Source organism: Crotalus tigris, unplaced genomic scaffold (genome assembly GCF_016545835.1).
Source record: "Crotalus tigris isolate CLP2741 ecotype Arizona unplaced genomic scaffold, ASM1654583v1 scf7180000017633.3093840, whole genome shotgun sequence".
Taxonomy (NCBI): Eukaryota; Metazoa; Chordata; class Lepidosauria; order Squamata; family Viperidae; genus Crotalus; species Crotalus tigris.
In genome coordinates this window covers 472,457-492,933 of record NW_024096527.1, presented here as the reverse complement: position 1 = coordinate 492,933, position 20,477 = coordinate 472,457, and the positions used below count along the sequence as shown (strand labels likewise).

The window sequence follows — 20,477 nt, the reverse complement described above, 5'->3', positions numbered from 1 at the left end:
CTCCAAGATGGAGGTACCTCCGAACCTGATAAGATACTATTAAAAAGGGCTCAATCATCTCCTCATTTAAAGTTTTATAATAAATTGATGTCAATCCATCCGTGCCAGGAGCTTTACCAACTTTTAATTATTTAATTGCCTTAACAATTTCCTGTGAAGTGATTAGCCCATTAATCTCCTCTCTTTGATCATTTGTTAATCTAGGAAAATGAATGTCTTGTAAATATTTATCTATATCCAAACTCTGGACCTTCTGGCCCATGTATAATTTTGTATAAAAATCTAAAAAAGATTTTTTTATCAGTTCTTTCTGAAAAACCACTTTACCATTATAATTTATTTTATCTATAATTCTCGACCTCTGTTTTTTCCTTAATTGATAAGCTAACCATCTACCCGATTTATTTGCATTACAAAATGTATTATGTTTCATAAAACTTAAGTTGGTTGCAACCTTGTCAGCCATTAACATATTAAATTGTGATTTAAGCAAATTTATAGAAGCCTTTACATTCTTATCTGAAGGATTCATAATTAATATTTTTTTCTTTTATTTTAATCTCCTCCTCTAATTCTTTACATTTTTGCATTTGTTTTTTGCCTATAAGAATTATTCATTTGAATCAAAAAAAACTCTTCTTAAAATTTTAGATGGAATCTCCTTTAAAATTATCACATCCTGAGCAGCAATCTGAAATCTCTGATTATAAAATGCTTGTATCACTTCATTACGTAGAGATCTTTTTTCAAAATGAACCACCACATCTCTTGATAAGTTTCTCTGCTTTGCAATCGAGGAATTGACTCTAAATATTTTCTCTATTTCCCTCAATATCTCCTCTGGTTCCCTCTCAAGTATCACAGCAATATCATTTGCCACCACCTCCCTCAAGTTCTCTTGCATGTTTTCCCTCAAGCCTCTGATTCTCAAAGCGAACTCCATCTCTTTATACTGAGACATAAGAATTTCATCCTGTGAAATCTCCACTGTTTTTTCGACATTTTCAACACGATCTTCTAATAAATCTACTTTGTCAACAACATCCTCAATACGGTTATCCAGCTTTTCAACAACAGGCAAGTCCTTTCAAAGCCATTACTATGTCCTCCCTCATAACTCTATTTCTCTCTTCCAAAAGTTCCTTCATTTCTTGTCTGATTTGACAAACAACATTCCCCATAACATCTTGAATGTCTTTTACTGTAAGTGTTGGTATTGGCGGGGAGGGTGGTGGTGATTTAGCTTTAGGTTGTTGCACTGTAAGTATTGCCGGAGAGGAAGCCATCTTAGGCACTGCAGAAGTTGCTTGATGCTTGAAGCCATTTTAGAAAAAACTTTTCTCCCCCCCCCCCAAAAAAATCCAAAAGACCAGAAAAAAAAAGCAAAAAAAAGAGAGGACAAAAAACCTCTTATAATTAAATATATATATAAAAAAGGAAGAAATAATATAATTACCCTTCTCATGTAACCACTAAAAATCCAAGAGTTCAATCAAAAAGAGTTACATGAGAAGAAAAAGCAACTCATCGCCATTTTATTTCCCCCTTATAACAAGAACAAAAGAAAAACTCTTCTTCCAAGAGTTAAAGCTCAAATTAAGCTGTAAATCTGTTCCCCTGATCAGCTCTGTCCGCATTCAGGATTAACTCACCAATTAACATAAGTAGCAGAGGTGGGGGCTGCGTCTTGCTTCGTCCCCAAAGAAAAAAAGGGAACAAAGGCGTCTGAGTCGCGGAGTTTGCCTAGGACTCCATGGGAGCTCACTCTTCGATCCCGAAAAAAACCCTCGGGATCTTAGTGGCTCCACCACTATCCACAAGGCAAAAAACCTCACTTCTCTCCCTTTGCCCAGGAGAGAAGCTTGAAGCCGCAGAACAGCTGATGTTTGCTATCATGGTGGCTTTAACACGATCTCAGGCAGACGACTACAATGTAGCTGCCATCGGCACAGAACGACACCACCGGAAGCCCCCACCACTCTGTTCTTAGGAAGGAAGGAAGGAAGGAAGGAAGGAAGGAAGGAAAGAAGGAGAGGGAGGGACTGAGGGAAGTCCTGCCTTAGTCCTGCCCTGCTGCCCTTTCATCATCCCCTTGCCCCCTCCTCCTGGCCTATCCTGGGGGTCTCCCATCTTATTGCTAAGGAAGCTTTGGATACAAAGCCGGGTCTTCTCCCATGGAGAGGGAGTGGGCCTCCCTCTGACTTTGCCCTCATACCCATCATGAGCAACCTGGCTAAGGAGAGCAAGCACAGCAGCAGCAGCCTTGAGGAGGAGGTAAGTGCAGCTGGGCACCCCCGTGGGGTAGTGGGGCTGGGCTTGGTGCCGCGGGTGTTTGAGGGCCGGGCTGGGCATTTGACCTCTGCTGCCCAGGGCTCCAGGAAGCCCGCAGCACCATCCAGCCCCCCTGCATGGCCTGAGAGGAACAGTGAGGACCATGCCTTGGTGCTTGCCCCGGTCCCACCTCCTTCTGCCAGAGACCCTCAGGTCTGTCCCATTCCTGCCCAGGCTCCCACAGGCACCTTTGACACGAATGATGTATTGCTGGCCATGCGCACCCAGTAAGCCACACCCACCCAGTAGGTCACACCCACCCTGGCCACACCTACCCAGCCTCCCAAGGACAACTGCAATGCTGATGTGGCCCTCAGTGAAATTGAGTTTGACACCCCTGACATAGTTGAACCCAAAAACTAAATTCCCTTCCCCCAGATAACAAGTAACAAAGTACAACTCCCACCCCAAATTAACTGTCATAAATCACATTCCCCAATTAGCTTAAAGCATGGGCTTTTTCATCAGCTCCACAGCCTGCCAAAACATTTCAATTTGTCCTTGGGTTCCCACAGCAGCGTTATTATTATAGCTAGCTGAGCTTTCATTCCAACCCTCCCCTCTCTGCTGCACCTAATTTCTAAAGTAAGAAAAATCATGTTAAAGGAATAGAGAAAATGTTTTCATTTTTATCAATTGTCAGAGCGGGAACATCCAATGTTAGCAGCGTTGACATCCGGGCCCCCTTACAAAGAGGACAAATCCTGCAATTCAAACAAAATCATAGATTAAGTGTTGTCCCTTGTTTTGTTGGGGTGTTTCTCATAGAATATATTATTATATTATATTATATTATATTATATTATATTATATTATATTACATTACTGTACTGTACTGTACTGTACTATACTATACTATATTATATTATATTATATTATATTATATTATATTATAATAGATTTTACCCATGTGGTTTCAGACAATGGATATCCTTTTCACTGCACTAAGTACTGTAACTTTCCCCTAAAAAGTCTAGAATCAAGCAATGGAAGTACCGAGTGGGAAAGCACTAATAAAGAAAATTATGTATTGCGCAGAAGTAGATAGGATAACTAAAAGATTAAAAAATCAGGAAGAAACAGAATTTTATCGATTATGGAATAAATTTTATAGATGGAGGGAAAAAATGGAGGTCACAGTAAAGAGATAAGTTGAGATAGAGATCAGAAATGTATAGTTTCTTTGCAAAGCAAAGAAATCTGCCAAGAGATGTGGTAATCTATTTTGGGAAAAGATCTCTATGCAATGAAATCATACAAGCCTTTTATAATAAGAGGTTCCAGATTGCTGCACAAGATGTTATAATTTTAAAGGAGATCCCATCTAAAATTTTAAGAAGAAAAGAGTTTGCTTTCTTAGCAGATGAACTTAAAAAAAGGCAAATGCCATTCAGATGGGATATCCCGACTGGAATAGTGGTGAGCCATGTGGGGATATGTTATAGACTTAATACTGTTTTTAAAGCAAAGGAGTTCTATACTTCGGTCCTGGGAGCACGCTCATCACCACCTATAATGTTTAAAGTATTGGATGGGAAGGAGGTTGAGCAGCAGTCTGAAAAAGTTGTACTGATGAAAGCTGGAAAATCACAGGCTGAGTGGTTTCAACAAGCTAAGATGAAAGAGCAAAGAATGACTCGGGCAGCGTATAGACGTAAGGAAAAGGAACAACAGAAGAAAGATGTCAAAGAAGTTTCACAAGAATTTGTTTCTGAGCCTGTGGGAGGAGCAAGATCTTCGGTACAATCCTCAATGGCAGATCTCCAAGCAGTCTTCTCTAGGCTTTTGGATGAGGGAGATGGTAAAGCTCCTGACATGGAATGCTAATGGCCTTAATTCCCCTCAAAAGAGAAAGAAAATATTTCACTATTTAATACAAAAGGATTTGGATAATTGGAAAAAGCTGCAATTGTCCCTCTTGGGGAGAATAGCAGCGATTAAAATGAATGTTTTGCCCAAATTTCTTTTCTTATTTCAAATGATACCTATTTTAAAGAAAGAAGCAAATTTAGATGAGTGGCAGAAAGGCATCAATAAATTTATCTGGGCAGGGAAAAAACCAAGAGTAAAACTTAAAATTATACAAGATATACGAGAGAGAGGTGGACTCAAGGTACCGAATTTGAAATTGTATTATGACGCTGTGGTTTTGACATTAATTAGTGATTAGGTTAACTTAACAAATGTAGATATACTCCTTCTGGAGGGATGGGATTTACTGTTTGGATGGCATGCCTATTTAATTTATAATAAAAAGGTCGATAGGGTTTTTAAATCTCACATTTTAAGTATCTCTTTACTTCGGGTTTGGAAGAAATATTATAGAAGTGACTCAAGAATTCCATTATGGGCTATTCCATGGCATGCAATAGAAGGAATAAGGAGAGGAGTTAAGATGGATACTATTTCTTATACACAATTACTTAAGTGGGATGGTAAAAATTGGCAATTAAAATCTATGGATGAATTAGTACAAGAAAATATTATCTATTCTTGGTTTCAGTATAGACAACTATCGGAAAGGTGGAAGATAGATTATAAGGTGGGCTTGTTTAGAGAGGATGAGAATTTGTTAAAACAAATCAGAGATCAAAGTCGAACTCACATTAAAAGAATTTATGGTGTGTTAGTGGAATTGGATTCAGAAGCAGAGTTAGTTAAAGACTGTATGGTTAAGTGGGCACAAAATTTTGATGAACCGATTCTATTAGATACATGGGAGATTATTTGGGTGAGGAATGTCAAATTTACACAAGCCCAAAATTTATGGGAAAATTTTTATAAAATGTTTTATAGATGGCATCTTGATCCACAAAAAAATGTCTCATATGTATTCAAACCTGCAGCCTAAATGTTGGAGATGTGGTTGCTTGGATGCCACTTATTATCATATTTGGTGGTCATGTAAAAGTATAAAAGCTTTTTGGATTAAGATATGGTGGAATATTCAAAGAATTTTTAAAAGAAGGATAAAATTTACTCCATAACTGTTTTTGTTGGGTATTGTTTCAGATTGTGATGATAAAGAGACTATTTTAATGTTAAATTTAATTACTGCAGCTAGGCTGTTAATAGGGCAATACTGGAAGAAGGAATTTTTGCCTACTTTGCAAGAATGGTTTTTTAAAGTATCTTATCTAGCGGAAATGGCAAAAATTTCGGCTTTCTTGAAAGACCAATCGCAAGAGAAGTATCTCTTGGTGTGGAAAAGATGGATAAATTTTATACAATATAAGTATGATATAAGAAAATACCATCTAGCTTTTGAATAATTTATATTTAAAGTTAAAGATATTTATGTAGAAGTATAATTATTATTCTTTTTTATTTTCTTATTTTTTTCTTTTTTCTTTTATTTATTTATCCTCCTTTTTGTTTTTTACATATAATGGAGTTAAAGTATGTCATAATTTGTTTATCGAGTGTAATGATATTAGTTTAAGGTTTATTTGGGTTTTAAAAAAAATTTTCTTTTAAGTTCTAGTTAAGCCTATATTCAGCGCTGAGAAGAAGGGGGGAGGGTTTTGGGGAGGGTTGGGAGGGATTGGGGAAAGGGTTTTTATTGTAAAATTTTAAAAAAAATTAATTAAAAAAAAAGAAATGTATAGTTGTATATAGATATATTATATGTAATTAATGTACAATATGGACTGAGATGTCAGTCAAAGATGATTTACCATGTTCAATGCTTTTAATCCTTTTTTTTCTTTGTACTTAATAAAAACTTTAATAAAATTTTAAAAAAAGGCTAGAATCAAGAATACGCTTCACTTCATAATGAGTCTGTCCAGCTACCACAAGAGGCCCAGCTTTAATTTTACTGTGACTGGGTTAATAATTCTTACTATGGGGAAGGGACCCAGATACTTCAGTCCTAACTTCTTACTAGGCAACTTAAGTCGTAAATATTTTGTGGATAAATAGACTTTTCCCCCAACTTGGAATGATTTTTCAGAGTGATTTTCGTGTTTTTCCATACCTCCTCCCATTAAAGATCCATCAGCTTGCTTAAATTTCACGGATTTGGAGAGCAACTTTGCTCGTATGCCCAGTTTGAGGGCAACTGGCAAGTTAATAACACACCAGGGGCACCCTGAATCCACTAGCACTTTCAAATCTACTCATGCACCTGTCTTGGGGACTATGAGTTTGGCTACGAGAGAAAAAAGTGGAATGGGTTGATTGACCATCGGGTCGTTCTCGTCATCGCTATCATAGGAGGGCAGAGTGGTGGTGGGTCCATCTTGGGTCTCAGCACTCTCCTGTGTGAGTGATGTAACCTGGACAATGTGTCCTTGCATGATCCAATTTGACTTCTCTTTTACCCGCTGCTGGACTAGTTTCTTCCTCACCAGTGGTCCCCATCTGCTCTGCTTTTGGGGGGTATGAGACCGGGCAGCTCGCTGCTCAGTGTCCTTGTTGCCCACATCTGAAGCATTTGATTGGTGGACCAGCATGTGGTCTGGGGGGCTCTGCAGCCATGATGTGGGGGGGGGTTTGGTCTGTTCTGGCTTCTGCCTGGCTTCTTGAGGTGGTGGCTTCTTATAAAGAGCTAGCTCAACATCCAATCTTATTGCTGTCTGGTACCACTCTTGCAATAGGTTAGGGATAGCTTGATAGACACAGGCTTGGGAAAGATGATTGTCTAGTCCCTCCTTGAAGTGGTGCACTAGAGACTGTTCAGGCCACCTTTCTATTCGACCTGCTATCTTATGAAATTCTCATACATATTCCAGAGCAGGTCTGCCATCTTGTTTTATCTTGTATATTTGTGTCTCCGCTTTGAGAGCTATGGATGGGTCCTCAAACCTGGTTCTTTGTCCAACGAGGAAGAAGTGAAGGTTCTCGAACTCAGCTGCCTCCTCATTGTACAAATTGTTTAGCCACTAAGATGCTTCCCCTTCCAAATTGGCCATGACCGCATCAACCATAGCAGTTGGATTAGGGAAGAAATTGGCATTGCTATTCACGTAGGAACACATTTGATTTAGGAAGAAGATAAGCTTCTCCAGATCACCATCAAACATCACTCTGAGGGGTGATGCTATCATGGGTTGCTGTCCCCCCAGTTTGGCTGCATTCCCAGTGGTTGCTGGCCTCCCTGCTGTGGCTGTGCATCCCCAGCAGAAGCTGACCTCCCAATGATGGCTGTGGCATCCCCAGTGGTTGCTCCACATTCAGGGGCTGTTGCCAACCCCACTGCTGCTGCACTCTGAATGGCTGCTAATCTCCTGATGGTGGTGGCTGTGGCATCCCTAGCTGCTGCAGGCCTCCCATCGGTCCCGGCGGGGGTTGCTGTGGCATCCCCAGTTGCTGCAGGCCCCCCAGCAGTTGCTTCAGATTACAAGTTGCTGCCAGCCCCACTGTTGCTGTGCTCCTGTTGGTGGCTGTGGCATCCCCAATTGATGCAGGCCTCCCAGCAGTTGCTGCACACTCAGGGGCTGGTACCAGCCCCACTGCTGTGGCACTCCCACCTGCTGATGACCTCCCAGTGGCGGTGGCTGCAGCATCCCCAATGGTTGCAGGGGCCCCAACAGCTATGGTGCTCTCACTTGTTGCTGCCTGGCCAACAGATCACGCAGCTGTTGCATTATATCATGTTGAATACTGACATCTGAGTCTTCCCCCTGCATAGGCTTCAGGCTTAGGTGGTGGTGACAGAGAAGCTCTGGGCTATGTGACCGATGGTAGCAATAGTCAGGGCTTTCACGGTACCTGTAGCAATCTGGGCTTCTAGAGGAGTGATGATGTCCCAGGCTGCCATGTTCAGAGTGGCAGCTGGGACTGACTCTCCTTGCAAAGCTGGAGGTTAATGTTGGCAGCTTCGAAGATGGGGAAGCTGCTTGTGCTCCATAGGTGGGGCTAGGGCTTCTTTTAGGTATGGATTGGTGTCTGCTCTGCTGATTGTTGTGATCACGTGCATGGGAAGAGTGAGAGGGTTGCTCCCCACTCTTCATCTCTAGCCCCTCAAACCTCTCCACCAACCTTTCCACTGATTGGCTATGGGCCATGGACAGGTACTACTATTCTCCAGAGTCCTCAGTAGTCGTTGATTTCTGATTCTTCATCGGCTCGGGGAATGCGATTCTCTCGGATGCTTTCGAAGAACTTACTTTTGGCAGGGTCGTCTCGACGGGGGTTTGGAGTCTCCACTGGGCAGGATCCACTCCAAAGACCAGATCAGCTCCTGCATTTTGGGTCTCTCCCCCAGCTGTAAAGCCTGGAAGATTCCTTCTTCACCGGTGCACTGGCTTGTGTTCCCTCTGCTGAGGTGGCAACCATGGCTGGGGTGCTGGATCCAGGCACTTCTTCCTTTTCCATGTTGAGATCTTCCTTGAGTCTTTGTCAGCCTGTCCCTTGACTTAGGGATGGTGACTGGAGCTCAGGACCCCAATGTGGTTAAGGTAGAAAATTGTAGTTTGGGGGTTAATGTCATGGTTCCGATAGATGAAACCCATCTATCCTTCTTCCTTAAAGTACATTTATTCAGGATACAAAGTATCGGCACTACATAGTTGAACCCAAAAACTAAATTCCCTTCCCCCAGGTACAAAGTAACAAAGTACAATTCCCACCCCCAATTAACTGTCATAAATCACATTCCCCAATTAGCTTAAAGCACCGGTTTCTCATCAGCTCCACAGCCTGCCAAAATGTTATCACAGCAGCGTTATTATGTCTAACTGAGCTTACATTCCAACCCCCCCCCCCCTCTGCTGCACCTAATTTCTAAAGTAAGAAAAAAGCATGTTAAAGGAATAGAGAAAATGGCTGCATTTTCATCAGTTGTCAGAACAGGAACATCCAATGTTCACAGCATTGACAGATAGTTCTTGAGATGTTTTAGATTGCAATTCCCATCCTTTTTATATGGTACAAACAGGAGTCTAAGTTACTGGACTACATATTTGTCCAGAGTTTGATTAACATGCTGAACTACATATAGAGTTGACTTACAACTGCAATTGAGCCCAACATTTCTGTTGCTAAGTGAGACATTTGTTAAGTGAGTTTTGCCCCATTTTACATCCTTTATTGCCACAGTTGTTAAGTGATTCACTGCAGCTGTTAAGTTAGTAACACAGTTGTTAAGTGAATCTGGCTTTCCCATTGACTTTGCTTATCAGAAGGTAATAAAAGGTGATAACATGATCCTAGGACACTGCAACTCTCATAAATATGAGTCAGTTGCCAAGCATCTGAATTTTGATCACATGACCATAGCTGCAATGGTCATAAGAGTGAAAACAGTCAAAGATCATTTGTAACTTTGCCATTGTAACTTTGAACTAATAGCTAAATGAACTATTGTAAGTCAAGGACCATCTGTATATAGCTAGTATAAGAGAGTTTCTATGTTCCTGTTAAATGTTAAATGATGCATTTCACAAAAATTGAAAGTCTCCTTCGTGATATATTTTCAAGTAAGCAAGACTCACCCCCAATATTTCTGAAACCTGTTTAATTATATGTTTGATTTTCCAGAATAAAAGACAAATACAGCAATTTTAAATGTTTAAATGTAGAAAAATATTTTGAACTTATTTTGCTGCTTGTGAAAATACATTCATGCATAAGCATGCTAAAAATGTTCAATATTTTTTCTAATGCTCAAGGAGTATAGTCTGTATTCAAATACTCCTTCAACTACAAAAGAGTAAACACCCTATTTCAGAAGTTCCCAACCTTTTGGACACAAGGGACTGGTTCCATGGAGAGAGATTTTTCCGTGGACTAGAGACTACATGGTTTTATGTGCTACCTGTATCCTGCATATGGGGCTGGTTGTGGCATGCCAAGGCCCGGTACCGGTCCACAGACCGGGGGTTGGGGACCCCTGCCCTACCTTACCGTTTATTGCAAATTAAAAATGTCTCAGATCAATGATATAAATTTGGCTTTGTTGAATTTCCTTCCAATTTTTCTTTAACTTAAATTTAAGTAAATTGGTAATGACATTGAGTTTTGTTATTAGATTTAGGTGTAGTACCTGGCATTTCTTGTCCAATTTTTAATATGCTGAAAATGAAATATACAATGGACATGGTAGCTTATGTTTAGTATGATTATTAAAGCATGGCTGCTAGTGGAGAGGTTTAGAGTATTCCATTATGATTCACGAATGAGCTGTTCTTGCATCCTGTTGCTTATTTTGTAGCAATGGATAGAGGGAATAAAATTGTGGCAAAATAATATAACTGTATATATATATATATATATATATATATATATATATATATATATATATATATATATATATATATATAACTGTTATTAGCAAAAACATAATCCTTTCTCTTTCTCCCTTTTCTTCCCTGGCAGGGTTCTACATCATGGTGGAATTAACTCAAATGGGTCCCCCAAATGGATTTGCACAGTAGGCTCTAAGTATCTGGGTATCTTATCTTCTTGGATACATATCAGCATTAAATACAAGAATCAAGGGATGGGCTATAGCCAGAATAAGTCCATCTGCTGAGACACCTACCACATTTATATTGGGTTTTCCCTGCTTGAACAAGAATATTTTACGTTTTCCTTGGTAAATTATTCTCTTCCTGCCAACTGATTCCTCCCTTTTCTGATTTTTGCTGTTGTTTTGGTTTCTTTCTGCAAAAATTATTTTTCTTCCTGGGTGTGAACGTCCTCAGGACCTGCTAATGCTGATGTAAAACCATGTCAAAGCCAGTGGGACTCTTATGGCTGCCTTTGATTTTTACTCCTTTTTGTGTCATGCTGAATTCTAATGTCCTCCTTTGGATAACTGCCCTAGCAATACGTTTTACGTTTATTGAGGGACAAGCACAATACCCAGTTGTAATTACAAATTATGGCAAAATCCGTGGTGTAAGAACACCCTTGCCCAATGAAATCCTTGGTCCTGTGGAACAGTATTTGGGAGTCCCTTATGCTTCTCCTCCAACTGGAGAGAGACGTTTCCAACCCCCAGAACCTCCTTCATCATGGACTGGTATACGAAATGCCACACAATTTGCTGCTGTTTGCCCACAGTATCTGGATGAGAGGTCGCTGCTTAATGACATGCTACCAGTTTGGTTTACTGCCAACTTGGATACTGTAATGACCTATGTGCAAGATCAAAATGAAGACTGCCTTTATCTGAACATCTACATACCAACTGAGAATGGTAAGTACATTCACTAACCATGAGCCGGCCTGTTGGCCAATTTGCACAATTTATTGAAGCATACACTGTAGGAATTCTGCAGTGACCTATGTGAGGAACTATAAAAATATTATTGATTCTTATTAGATTAAAACATTATAAGAATAGCCTGTATTACTTGTTCATATTTGTTACATGAATTTATGATATTAGTCCAATTTTCCTTTCAAAGAGTGTTCTATGTCAATCTCTGGTTGTTCATAGAGGAAAAGTCAAGATATATACAGTAAAAAAAAATACAAATAGCTCTGTAACTATTTAAACAAAAAATAAACAAATTTTAATATTTTAAGAATCTATAGTAATATATTATGCAAGCCTTGAAATGAAAAAAATGTTTATACCTTATTTTAATAGAAAACTTTTGAATGATCATTTTTAGATCATTTCAATTTTTAGAATTTTCTGACTTTTTATTACTTTAGAATAAATAATTCATTTATACGGCATAGAAATATTTTGATTTTTTAAGCTGTCAGAATTTTAATAGCTCTGTGTATATATATAGATATATAATTCTTAATTCAGACAATTGCAAATAAGCCAATCAATAACTATAACAAAATAGCCAAGAGTTATTATTAATTGTTTCACATAAGTTTTCTTCCCTAATGATTTTTCTATGGGTTATTTCTATTGCAAATATTTATTTTATTCTTTTTCTTATTATTATAATTTTAAATAATCCCTCATTAACATTCTTACCAATAGCCTTAGCTTTGTTATTCCTTACCCAAAGATAATTATTTACATAGCAAATAGCTTTTGGTTCTATTATACAGAATAATATAAAATTGTCCTGTAGATGTGTATTAGTAAAATATTTAAAACAGATCATTTCAATTTCCTTTTGTTCATAGCAATAGATTCATCATTATCTATGTACCCTGCAGAAATTGTTTATTTAAAATAGCAAAGTACTTGAGGCCTTTATCACTATTCTGGTTTGGTTTGGTTTTGTTTTGCTTTGTTCTTTTGCTTTGATTCTGCTTTTATTTTAGATTCTGTTGAGTGTTGGCAGTGCTGCTGGTATAATTAATTCTTACTTCCTACCTTTAAAAAAGAAAAATGAAACATTACTATTACTATTGCTGCTACTCCTACCAATAATGTAAAAAAAACAATACTTAAGCTATGAAGTCTCAGCACATTTTCCATCCCCTTTCCTATTAGCATATTACAATGTATCTATTTCCTTTTCTCTGTCTCAACTAAAGGAGTTAGTGGTTCAGTTTTTCAAAGATCCTTGCTAAGTTGTGTTCCTCTTATTGATGGAATAAAGAACCTGTTGGCCAATTCAAGATGGATTATGGAAAAGTATGGCCAATCATTTCACAGCAAGTGAGAAAAAGAGCAAACTAGCATGATTTTAATGGAGAGCTATGGTGCTGCATAAATAAAGGAAGGAAGAGTTCAGCTTGACATTATATAAAGGAAAACCAAACACTTGTCAATCTCCAATTTAATAAGCCGAAGGTATACCTCCTATCTCATACCTATGCACAAAGCAAATGAACCCTGCATGCATTCAAGCTGTTCAAGTTGAGACTAAAAATACTGTTTGTTTAATTTAATCTAGGGGAATCTTGTATTTTTGCTATCATTTTGGTACCAAGGGACTTACTTTATATAAATATTAATATAAAATCAAGTGATTTATAGGTGATTAAAAAAATAATCCAGAGGAAGAAAAGATTATAGAAGGAATTTATTTAGTCTCTAACTTGAAATGGGTTGGTATCAAATTAATTCATCTAATTTTTGGAAAGTTATGATCTCTGGCATACATTTATTGAATGTACTGTAATTGCCAGAAATTTTATGCTAGAGCAGGGGTTTTCAAACTTGGCCCTTTTATGACTCATAGACTTCAACTCCCAGAATTCTACAACCAGTGTGCCTGGCTGAGGACTTCTGGGAGTTGAAGTCCATGAGCATAAAAGGTCTGAGTTTGAAGACCCCTGTGCTAGAACCTACTTTCATGACATTCTACTTTCCTGAGAGTTTCTGCAATGGAGACAGAATCCTTAAGCGTATAATCACACTTGGCCAAATAAAGTAATCAATTCAATTCACTTTTGTCTCTGATATTTAACATTTTTTAAAAATATTTTTTTTACAAAAAGGATTGAATTTATAAACAACATTACAAAATAACTTGGTTTTCCCATGTGGTAGATGTGAAATACCAATCTGTTTTAGAAGGCCCATTTGGGATAAACTGTTAGGATTTGAAAGAATTCAGATTGAAAGAATCTTCCACCAATAATGGAAAACTTTAATTATAGAATAAAATAGGTGCCTGTTTCAGGTATAATTAAAGGCAATACTCAAGTCCAAATTATTGTTTCCATGGAATGGCTACATGGATGTTTTTAGTGGCCCTGTCTGGTATGGCTGGAAAATAGTCAGATTTATAAAAGAAGATTCAATTGTCAGTTAGATTTATTAAAAAAAGATTCAAGCTTTCAGAGAACCAATATAAGTATAGAGATAATTTCTATTTAATAAACATTAAATGTCAAATTAAAATTATCAGTTCGATCCTGACTCAGCCTTCCTTTCTTCTGAAGAACCAGCAATATGCTGACTCTGTAAACTGCTTAGAGAGGACTGTAAAGCATTATGAAGTAGTATACAGGTAATCCGAGTTACAAATGTTAACTTAGCGCCCATTCAAAGTTACACAATAAGCACCCTCTAGTGTTTATGAACATGTCCTGAAATTACAAATGTTGCAGCACCATGGCAATTGTTCGCCCTTATGAACGACTGCAGAGTCTCTGAAACAGTCACCCTATTCCCCCTCCCTGCTCCCCACAATTGCTTCCTCCTCACTTCCTTCCATGCCACTTGCTAAGATCTGTCTCCTCTCTGCCACTGTTTCTTTGTCTTTGAGGGAGAGGAGAATCAACTTGGAAATGTTTTTCGCACAGAGAATGGAAGTTTCTGGGATCCATGATTTCACGTGAGCTTAGGCATCCATTCTCTGCAAAAGAGGATGGGTATTTGAAGTTGCACGAGATTATGGACCCCAGAAACTTCCATTCTCAGTGTGAAAAGTGTTTGTGATGCCTGTCTCCTGCTCCCCCCCCCTTTTCCTGAAGGCCTCTGCTGGCAAAACGGAGGCCAGGGGTCCATTTAAACTCATGCCTACTGCTTCAGTGACTCCATCCAGCCACCTCATTCTCTGTCGTCCCATTCTTCTATTGCCCTCAATCTTTCCCAGCATTAGACTCTTCTCCAGTGAGTCCTTCCTTCTCATTAGGTGGCCAAAGTACTTGAGTTTCAACTTCAGCATCTGGCCTTCTAAAGCTCAGGATGTTACAACACAGCCTACCACCCAGAATGTTGCAACACAGAACTCAGGATATCACTACACTAGATCTCAGGATGTCACCACACAGCCCATTACCCAGGTCGTTACAACACAAAAGACTAATGGGCACACAGCCAGCACCTCAACTACTCAGGATGTTATGAAACAGCCAAACAATCCACAAACAATAACTCCAACCCAGCCAACCAACCCACCTACAGCAACTAAGCCAGCACTCCACACCCACCCACCAATATTTATAGAGAGACAGCAGCTCCGATTACACTTTGCTCGCACAAGCACGAAGCCAAAAACCCCAGCCTGAAGATGACGAGTGGGACCTTGTTGAAATGTTGCCAAGATACTCTCAATCTTATATGGGAAAAGACCTGAATACGCTAAGACCTGCATACTTGTACCCGTGAAAATATATATAGGATATATAGCCCTGAGGATGCCGGCAGGTGACGGCGAAAGCTTGGCGCTTTTTAAAACTTTTATAGTTTTAATTTATTAAAAACTTTTACAGTTTTTATTACCCTGGTGTTCAGTTTATATTTTCACCATATATATATATATATATATATATATATATATATATATATATATATATATATATATATATATATATATATATATATAGAGAGAGAGAGAGAGAGAGAGAGAGAGAGAGAATAAAATTTGATCACCAAGAAAAGTTAAAACGTTAAAAGTTTTAATATAAAACAAAAGTTTTAAGTATAAAACGTTAAAAGTTTTAAAAAATTAGCAACCTAACTTTCATTGGCTCCTGCCAACTTCATTAGGGCGTACATAAATCAATGGGAGTAAACATTTATACGTGAGTTAATGCCTGCACTCGGCTTCTGGACTGTGTAATGCGCCCAGGTCGGCCAGTCATAGCATTAGTTGTGATTGCTGCATAATTGAGTGACTCATCTACTTGTATCACACATCCCTCATCAAAGTTAATTACATTAACTTTAATTACATTAAAAATGCGAATCCTGGGTGTGTGCATGTTAGAAAAGCAAGAGCAAAAGAAAAATCGAACACCAGGATGAAAATATAAACAAAAGCTGTTTAATATAAAACCACTTAGATTTCGTCGGCCAAACTGCCGACGTCATCAGAGTGAAAACAAAGCAAAGCAAAGCTGCTTCTGCGCCCTGCTCCTTGAACGAGTCACTGGTCTATTCGCTTCAATTGGCCATAGTGCTCTTAGTTGTCCCACATCTATCAGCATATTAGCGGGTTCACAAGCTGTTCCCCCACCCGCAGTTGCTTTCCTAGCGTGCGTGCAAAAAGCTGGCCATCCAGCTTTTTCTCTTTGCCCTCCTCCCCCCTCTCTTCTAACCGAGCCTGAGCATCCATCTCAGAATTGAATTCGGGGCATGCTATAGATTCATGGTCCTCCATGATGGTCGCAATTGTTTCACCTACAGCCCCGCCATTCTGATCCTACAAGGAGCAGGGTGGTTGCATTCATCATGAATTACAAGGAGCAGGGTGGTTGCATTCATCGTGACACTTAGGGGGTGGGAGGGACAGCTGTCCCTCCCACCCCCTAAGTGTCTGGTAAGCAGGCAAGAGGTCTAAATGTCACTTGATCAAGTTCTTGTCAGACAGCCAGGCCTCCTTGAGCAATCAGCCCCCCTTGGGGGATCTCGAGATATGGCCTCAGCATTGGCAAGATCAAACATGTGGCCATGGCTGGCCATATGAGCCCATACCTGTGAGCACTGGTCTTGTCTTCTGATCGCCAACTCATGTTCATGGAACCTGGTCTTCAGCCTTTTGGTTGTTTCCCCAATGTAATTGTATTGGCAATTCTTACACTTGATTCTGTATATAACAGAAGATCTTTCATTGTTGGGGAATGGCTCTTTGGGGTGCATGATCATGGTGCGTAGGGTCTGGTCCGTCTATGGGCAATGTTTATGTTAAAAGGGACTATATAAATTTGACTGCTAAATGCCTCTTTGTTTTCATCTTGCCATTAGAGTAAGCAGGGAAAATGATGCTTTTGATTAGGTTAGTTAGAGTAATGAAACCTCCTCAGTTCTTCAAAGTTTGGTGTGAGAAGGCTGTATGGAAACCATTCAAGGACATTCTAGCAGGTGTGAAGAAGATAGCAGATGGTTCCCATAACAAAGAGAATTCATTTGCATGAGCTACATGGACATCTGGCTGGGTCTGGCTGGGAATGTCATTGTTATATGCCAGTGGTGGCGAACCTATGACACTCGTTCCAGAGGTGGCACACAGAGCCCTCTCTGTGGGCATGTGCACCATCGCCCCAGCCCCACCTCTCCCTGTGCCCCCTCCTCACCAGCAGCCCCCCCAGAGGAGAGTTGCCCCCGAGCGCAGTCCACGCAGAGCAGCACAGCCAAGGGCATGGCAGCCAGGCAGGAGGGACAAGACTCTGCCCTCGTGCCATTACATGCAGATGATCCTGTGGGGTATGGGCAGAGGGCATGACTGCCATGGCACTGCTGGGCTGCCTGGGTGATCTGCTGTGGTGGGCCATGGAGGCGGTGGGTGGCCATGCGGGTGAGTGGGGCACAGAGCGGGGGTGGGCGGGGAGGCGGGGCAGTTTGGGAGCACTCAGTCTCTAAAAGGTTCACCATCATTGTTATATGCTATGGTTTAATGCCCTAGAATTTGGGAGTTTGTTTTCCTTTGCCTATATCATGCCATATATTCAATAAACCAGTAGGCTTTTCAGAAATGAAAGTAATCCTGGACTTTTATTTGGATATTTGAGCTGGAGGTTGACACCCACTTCACGATCTGTTTCTGTTGCTCCCCTATGGGAGGAGGTTTCAAAGTATTTATAGCAGAACTACTAGATTCTGTAACAGCTTTGTTCCTTATGCCATCCGTCTTCTAAATTTGCAGGATTCTTTTTTTTTCACTATGCATATGTATACATTCGAACTAGACTGTGATGTTTCTCTGTGTCATATGTGTATGCATGTGGGTATATGCATAATGGTATTTTTTTGAGATTCTATTCTATTCTGAATTTAGCAATTATGGTCCTGTTTCAGACCCTAAGTTCTATCCAGAATTTAAAAGTTAATTGATTTAATTCACCAATTTTTGTTCTTATTGCCCCTGATGTTTTGCTTTTCCTCCTCCTTCTCATCTTTCTTCTGAAAAATATTAGTTTGAGATTTCAGTGACATTAAAGGACTGCTTTTCCCTCTCTTCTAGATAATAGTCCTTAAAAAAATATTCAAATGATAAGCTTCTTTAGCACTGCTGCTTTAGCACATGTTTTCAGTATATTGGGAGGTGAATTTGGAAATGTATACAAAGTAAAATGAGCCTTTGTTATTATTTTGGCTCTTAGACTCCTGAGGGTTATTTTAAAAAAATGAATATATTTTTATAGTCACAGTTCAGTTTTGTTTTTTAAAAAGCACAGCTAGAGCTACATCAAAATCATTCTGATTGTGAACATGACAATGAGGTGCAGATGCTAATTTCCCCCCCAACCAAATAACAAATAATTCCTTGGAGTTTACTTTGCTCATCTGGTGCTATGAAAACTAAGAAATGTGAAAAAAGCTCTTTCAATGTGATTATTCAAAATAAGGATGGAGAGAACAGCATGGTTAGATTATTTTTTCATTTAATCACACAAGGGAGCCCATAAAAAGAGGCCAAAGATGGATGGAAGAATTTTCTGTGTTGAAAAACAAGATTTGTGACAACAAAGCCCCCTGCCATGTTATTGAATAAAGTGATCAGATATACCTCACAATTGATAATTAAACATTGATTACATTTTTAATTACTACTTCTAAAATATATTATATCCCATTTTTAAAGAATTTTGTTTAGGACTACTAAATATGGGTTCCAGAATTCAAAATCTGAATCAAGAGCCAATTTGGTGTAGTGGTTAAAGTCAGTGATGGGATTCAGTCGGTTCACACTGGTTCGGCAGAACTGGTAGCTAAATTTTGCTGTGTTCGGAAAAGCGACTGAATGCACACTGCTTCTGGAAGTCCAGTCTAGGCCTCGGAGGCCTGGAGGAGGCCTCCCAGGCTTAGAATGGCCCACCAGAAGTGCATGGATGTCACTTCCAGAAATCTGTTCTAGGCCTTGGAGGCCCAGGTCTGCATCCAATAAGAGAACAGGTTGTTCAGGTATTTGAATCCCACCATTGGTTAAAGTGCTGGCCTAGAAACCAAGAGACTATGAATTCCAATCCTATTTTAGACATAGAAGTAATCTGGGTGACTTTGAGCCAGTCACTCTCTCAGCTCAATCCACATGGTTGTTGTTAGGAAAATAGGAGGAGGAAGGAATATTATGTATGTAGTATAAAGTAACAAAGGTAAGATAAAAATCTAATAGATAGATAGATAGATAGATAGATAGATAGATAGATAGATAGATAGTGTCAGACCTGCCACAAATGTAAATCTTTAAATAGAAACGATCCTTGACTCCATTTGTTGAGAAAGGTATAGTTTTATTAGAAATCAAATGCATTATAGTAATGCATAACCAGAACTGAGAATTGTGTGCCAAAATCCCTAAGTTCAACTTTTCCCTCCCTGACCTGCCTCCCATTGCTGATGACCAATCAGATTCAAGCAAGATGTTTTCAAAACAGTTACTTCAAGTGTAGGTTAGTATGCAGCTGCATTTTTCTCCCAGCTGGGTGACCTTGAAACAACATTCCAGGGAGATTCACTTTCCCCAAGAAGCAGTTACTTTTGCTTTCCCCCAAGCATCACCCCTCCCATCCGCCCTCCCCATAATCAATGGCAGACAGTTAGAACAATTAACCAGTGGAACAACCTGCCTCCAGAAGTGGTGAATGCTCCAACATTGGAAGTTTTTAAGAAGAGACTGGACAGCCATTTGTCTGAAATGGAATAGGGTTTCCTGCCTGAGCAGGGGGTTGGACTAGATGACCTCCAATTATTATTATTATTATTATTATTATTGTTGTTGTTGTTATTATTATTATTATTATTATTATTATTATTATTGTCATAGCATGGTATCAAAGCACACATGAGAGTCAGGTGGTGATCAATTGATTGATCGATAGATCTATAGATAGACACAGACAGATAGACAGACATGATCAATAGATGGCAAGACATTTATGCAGAAAACTGAATTTCACTGCTGCCATCTGATGATTGTCCAGATTTTTGCAACCTAAATATAATAGTCCTAAACTTGGTTCTTATGTTTCTGGAAAAAACCCCAGTGGAATCCAGTCCAGAACCAATACCTTCCCCTAATAACATAGTAACTTCCTCCTCTTGCTTCTGTTGTGGCCTTTACAATTCTGATGTGTAGAAATTTGTTCTGAATATTCATAAAAGTTTCTAACAATATTTTTCTTTTTTTTATTGAAAATTTTCAAATTTTACAAAATAATTCCCTTCCCCAAACCCCCCCAACCCTCCCATACCCTCCCCCACCTCCCCAAACCTCCCATACCCTCCCCCAACCTTCCCGGAGCTGAGTACAGGCTTAATTAAAAATTTTCAAAAAAACTTAAAACACATATAAATCCTAAGCAAATCTAAATACATTAAATTAAACAAGTTATCTTCTCTTAAAAATAATAATTACAATCATTAAACACGTTGTAATATACTC

General features: G+C 39.2%; 1 protein-coding gene across 3 annotated transcripts in view; it reads left to right on the top strand.

Annotated features, from left to right (window-relative positions):
* The window catches only part of LOC120304292 (neuroligin-4, X-linked), a 516,091-nt gene that overhangs the window by 138,236 nt on the left and 357,378 nt on the right, over positions 1-20,477 (top strand). For all 3 annotated transcript variants that reach the window (XM_039334680.1, XM_039334679.1, XM_039334681.1), the window contains one exon: positions 10,654-11,479. In XM_039334680.1, the coding sequence (XP_039190614.1) occupies positions 11,008-11,479 (472 nt within the window). In that variant the 5' untranslated portion in view covers positions 10,654-11,007. The remainder of the gene's footprint in view (positions 1-10,653; positions 11,480-20,477) is intronic.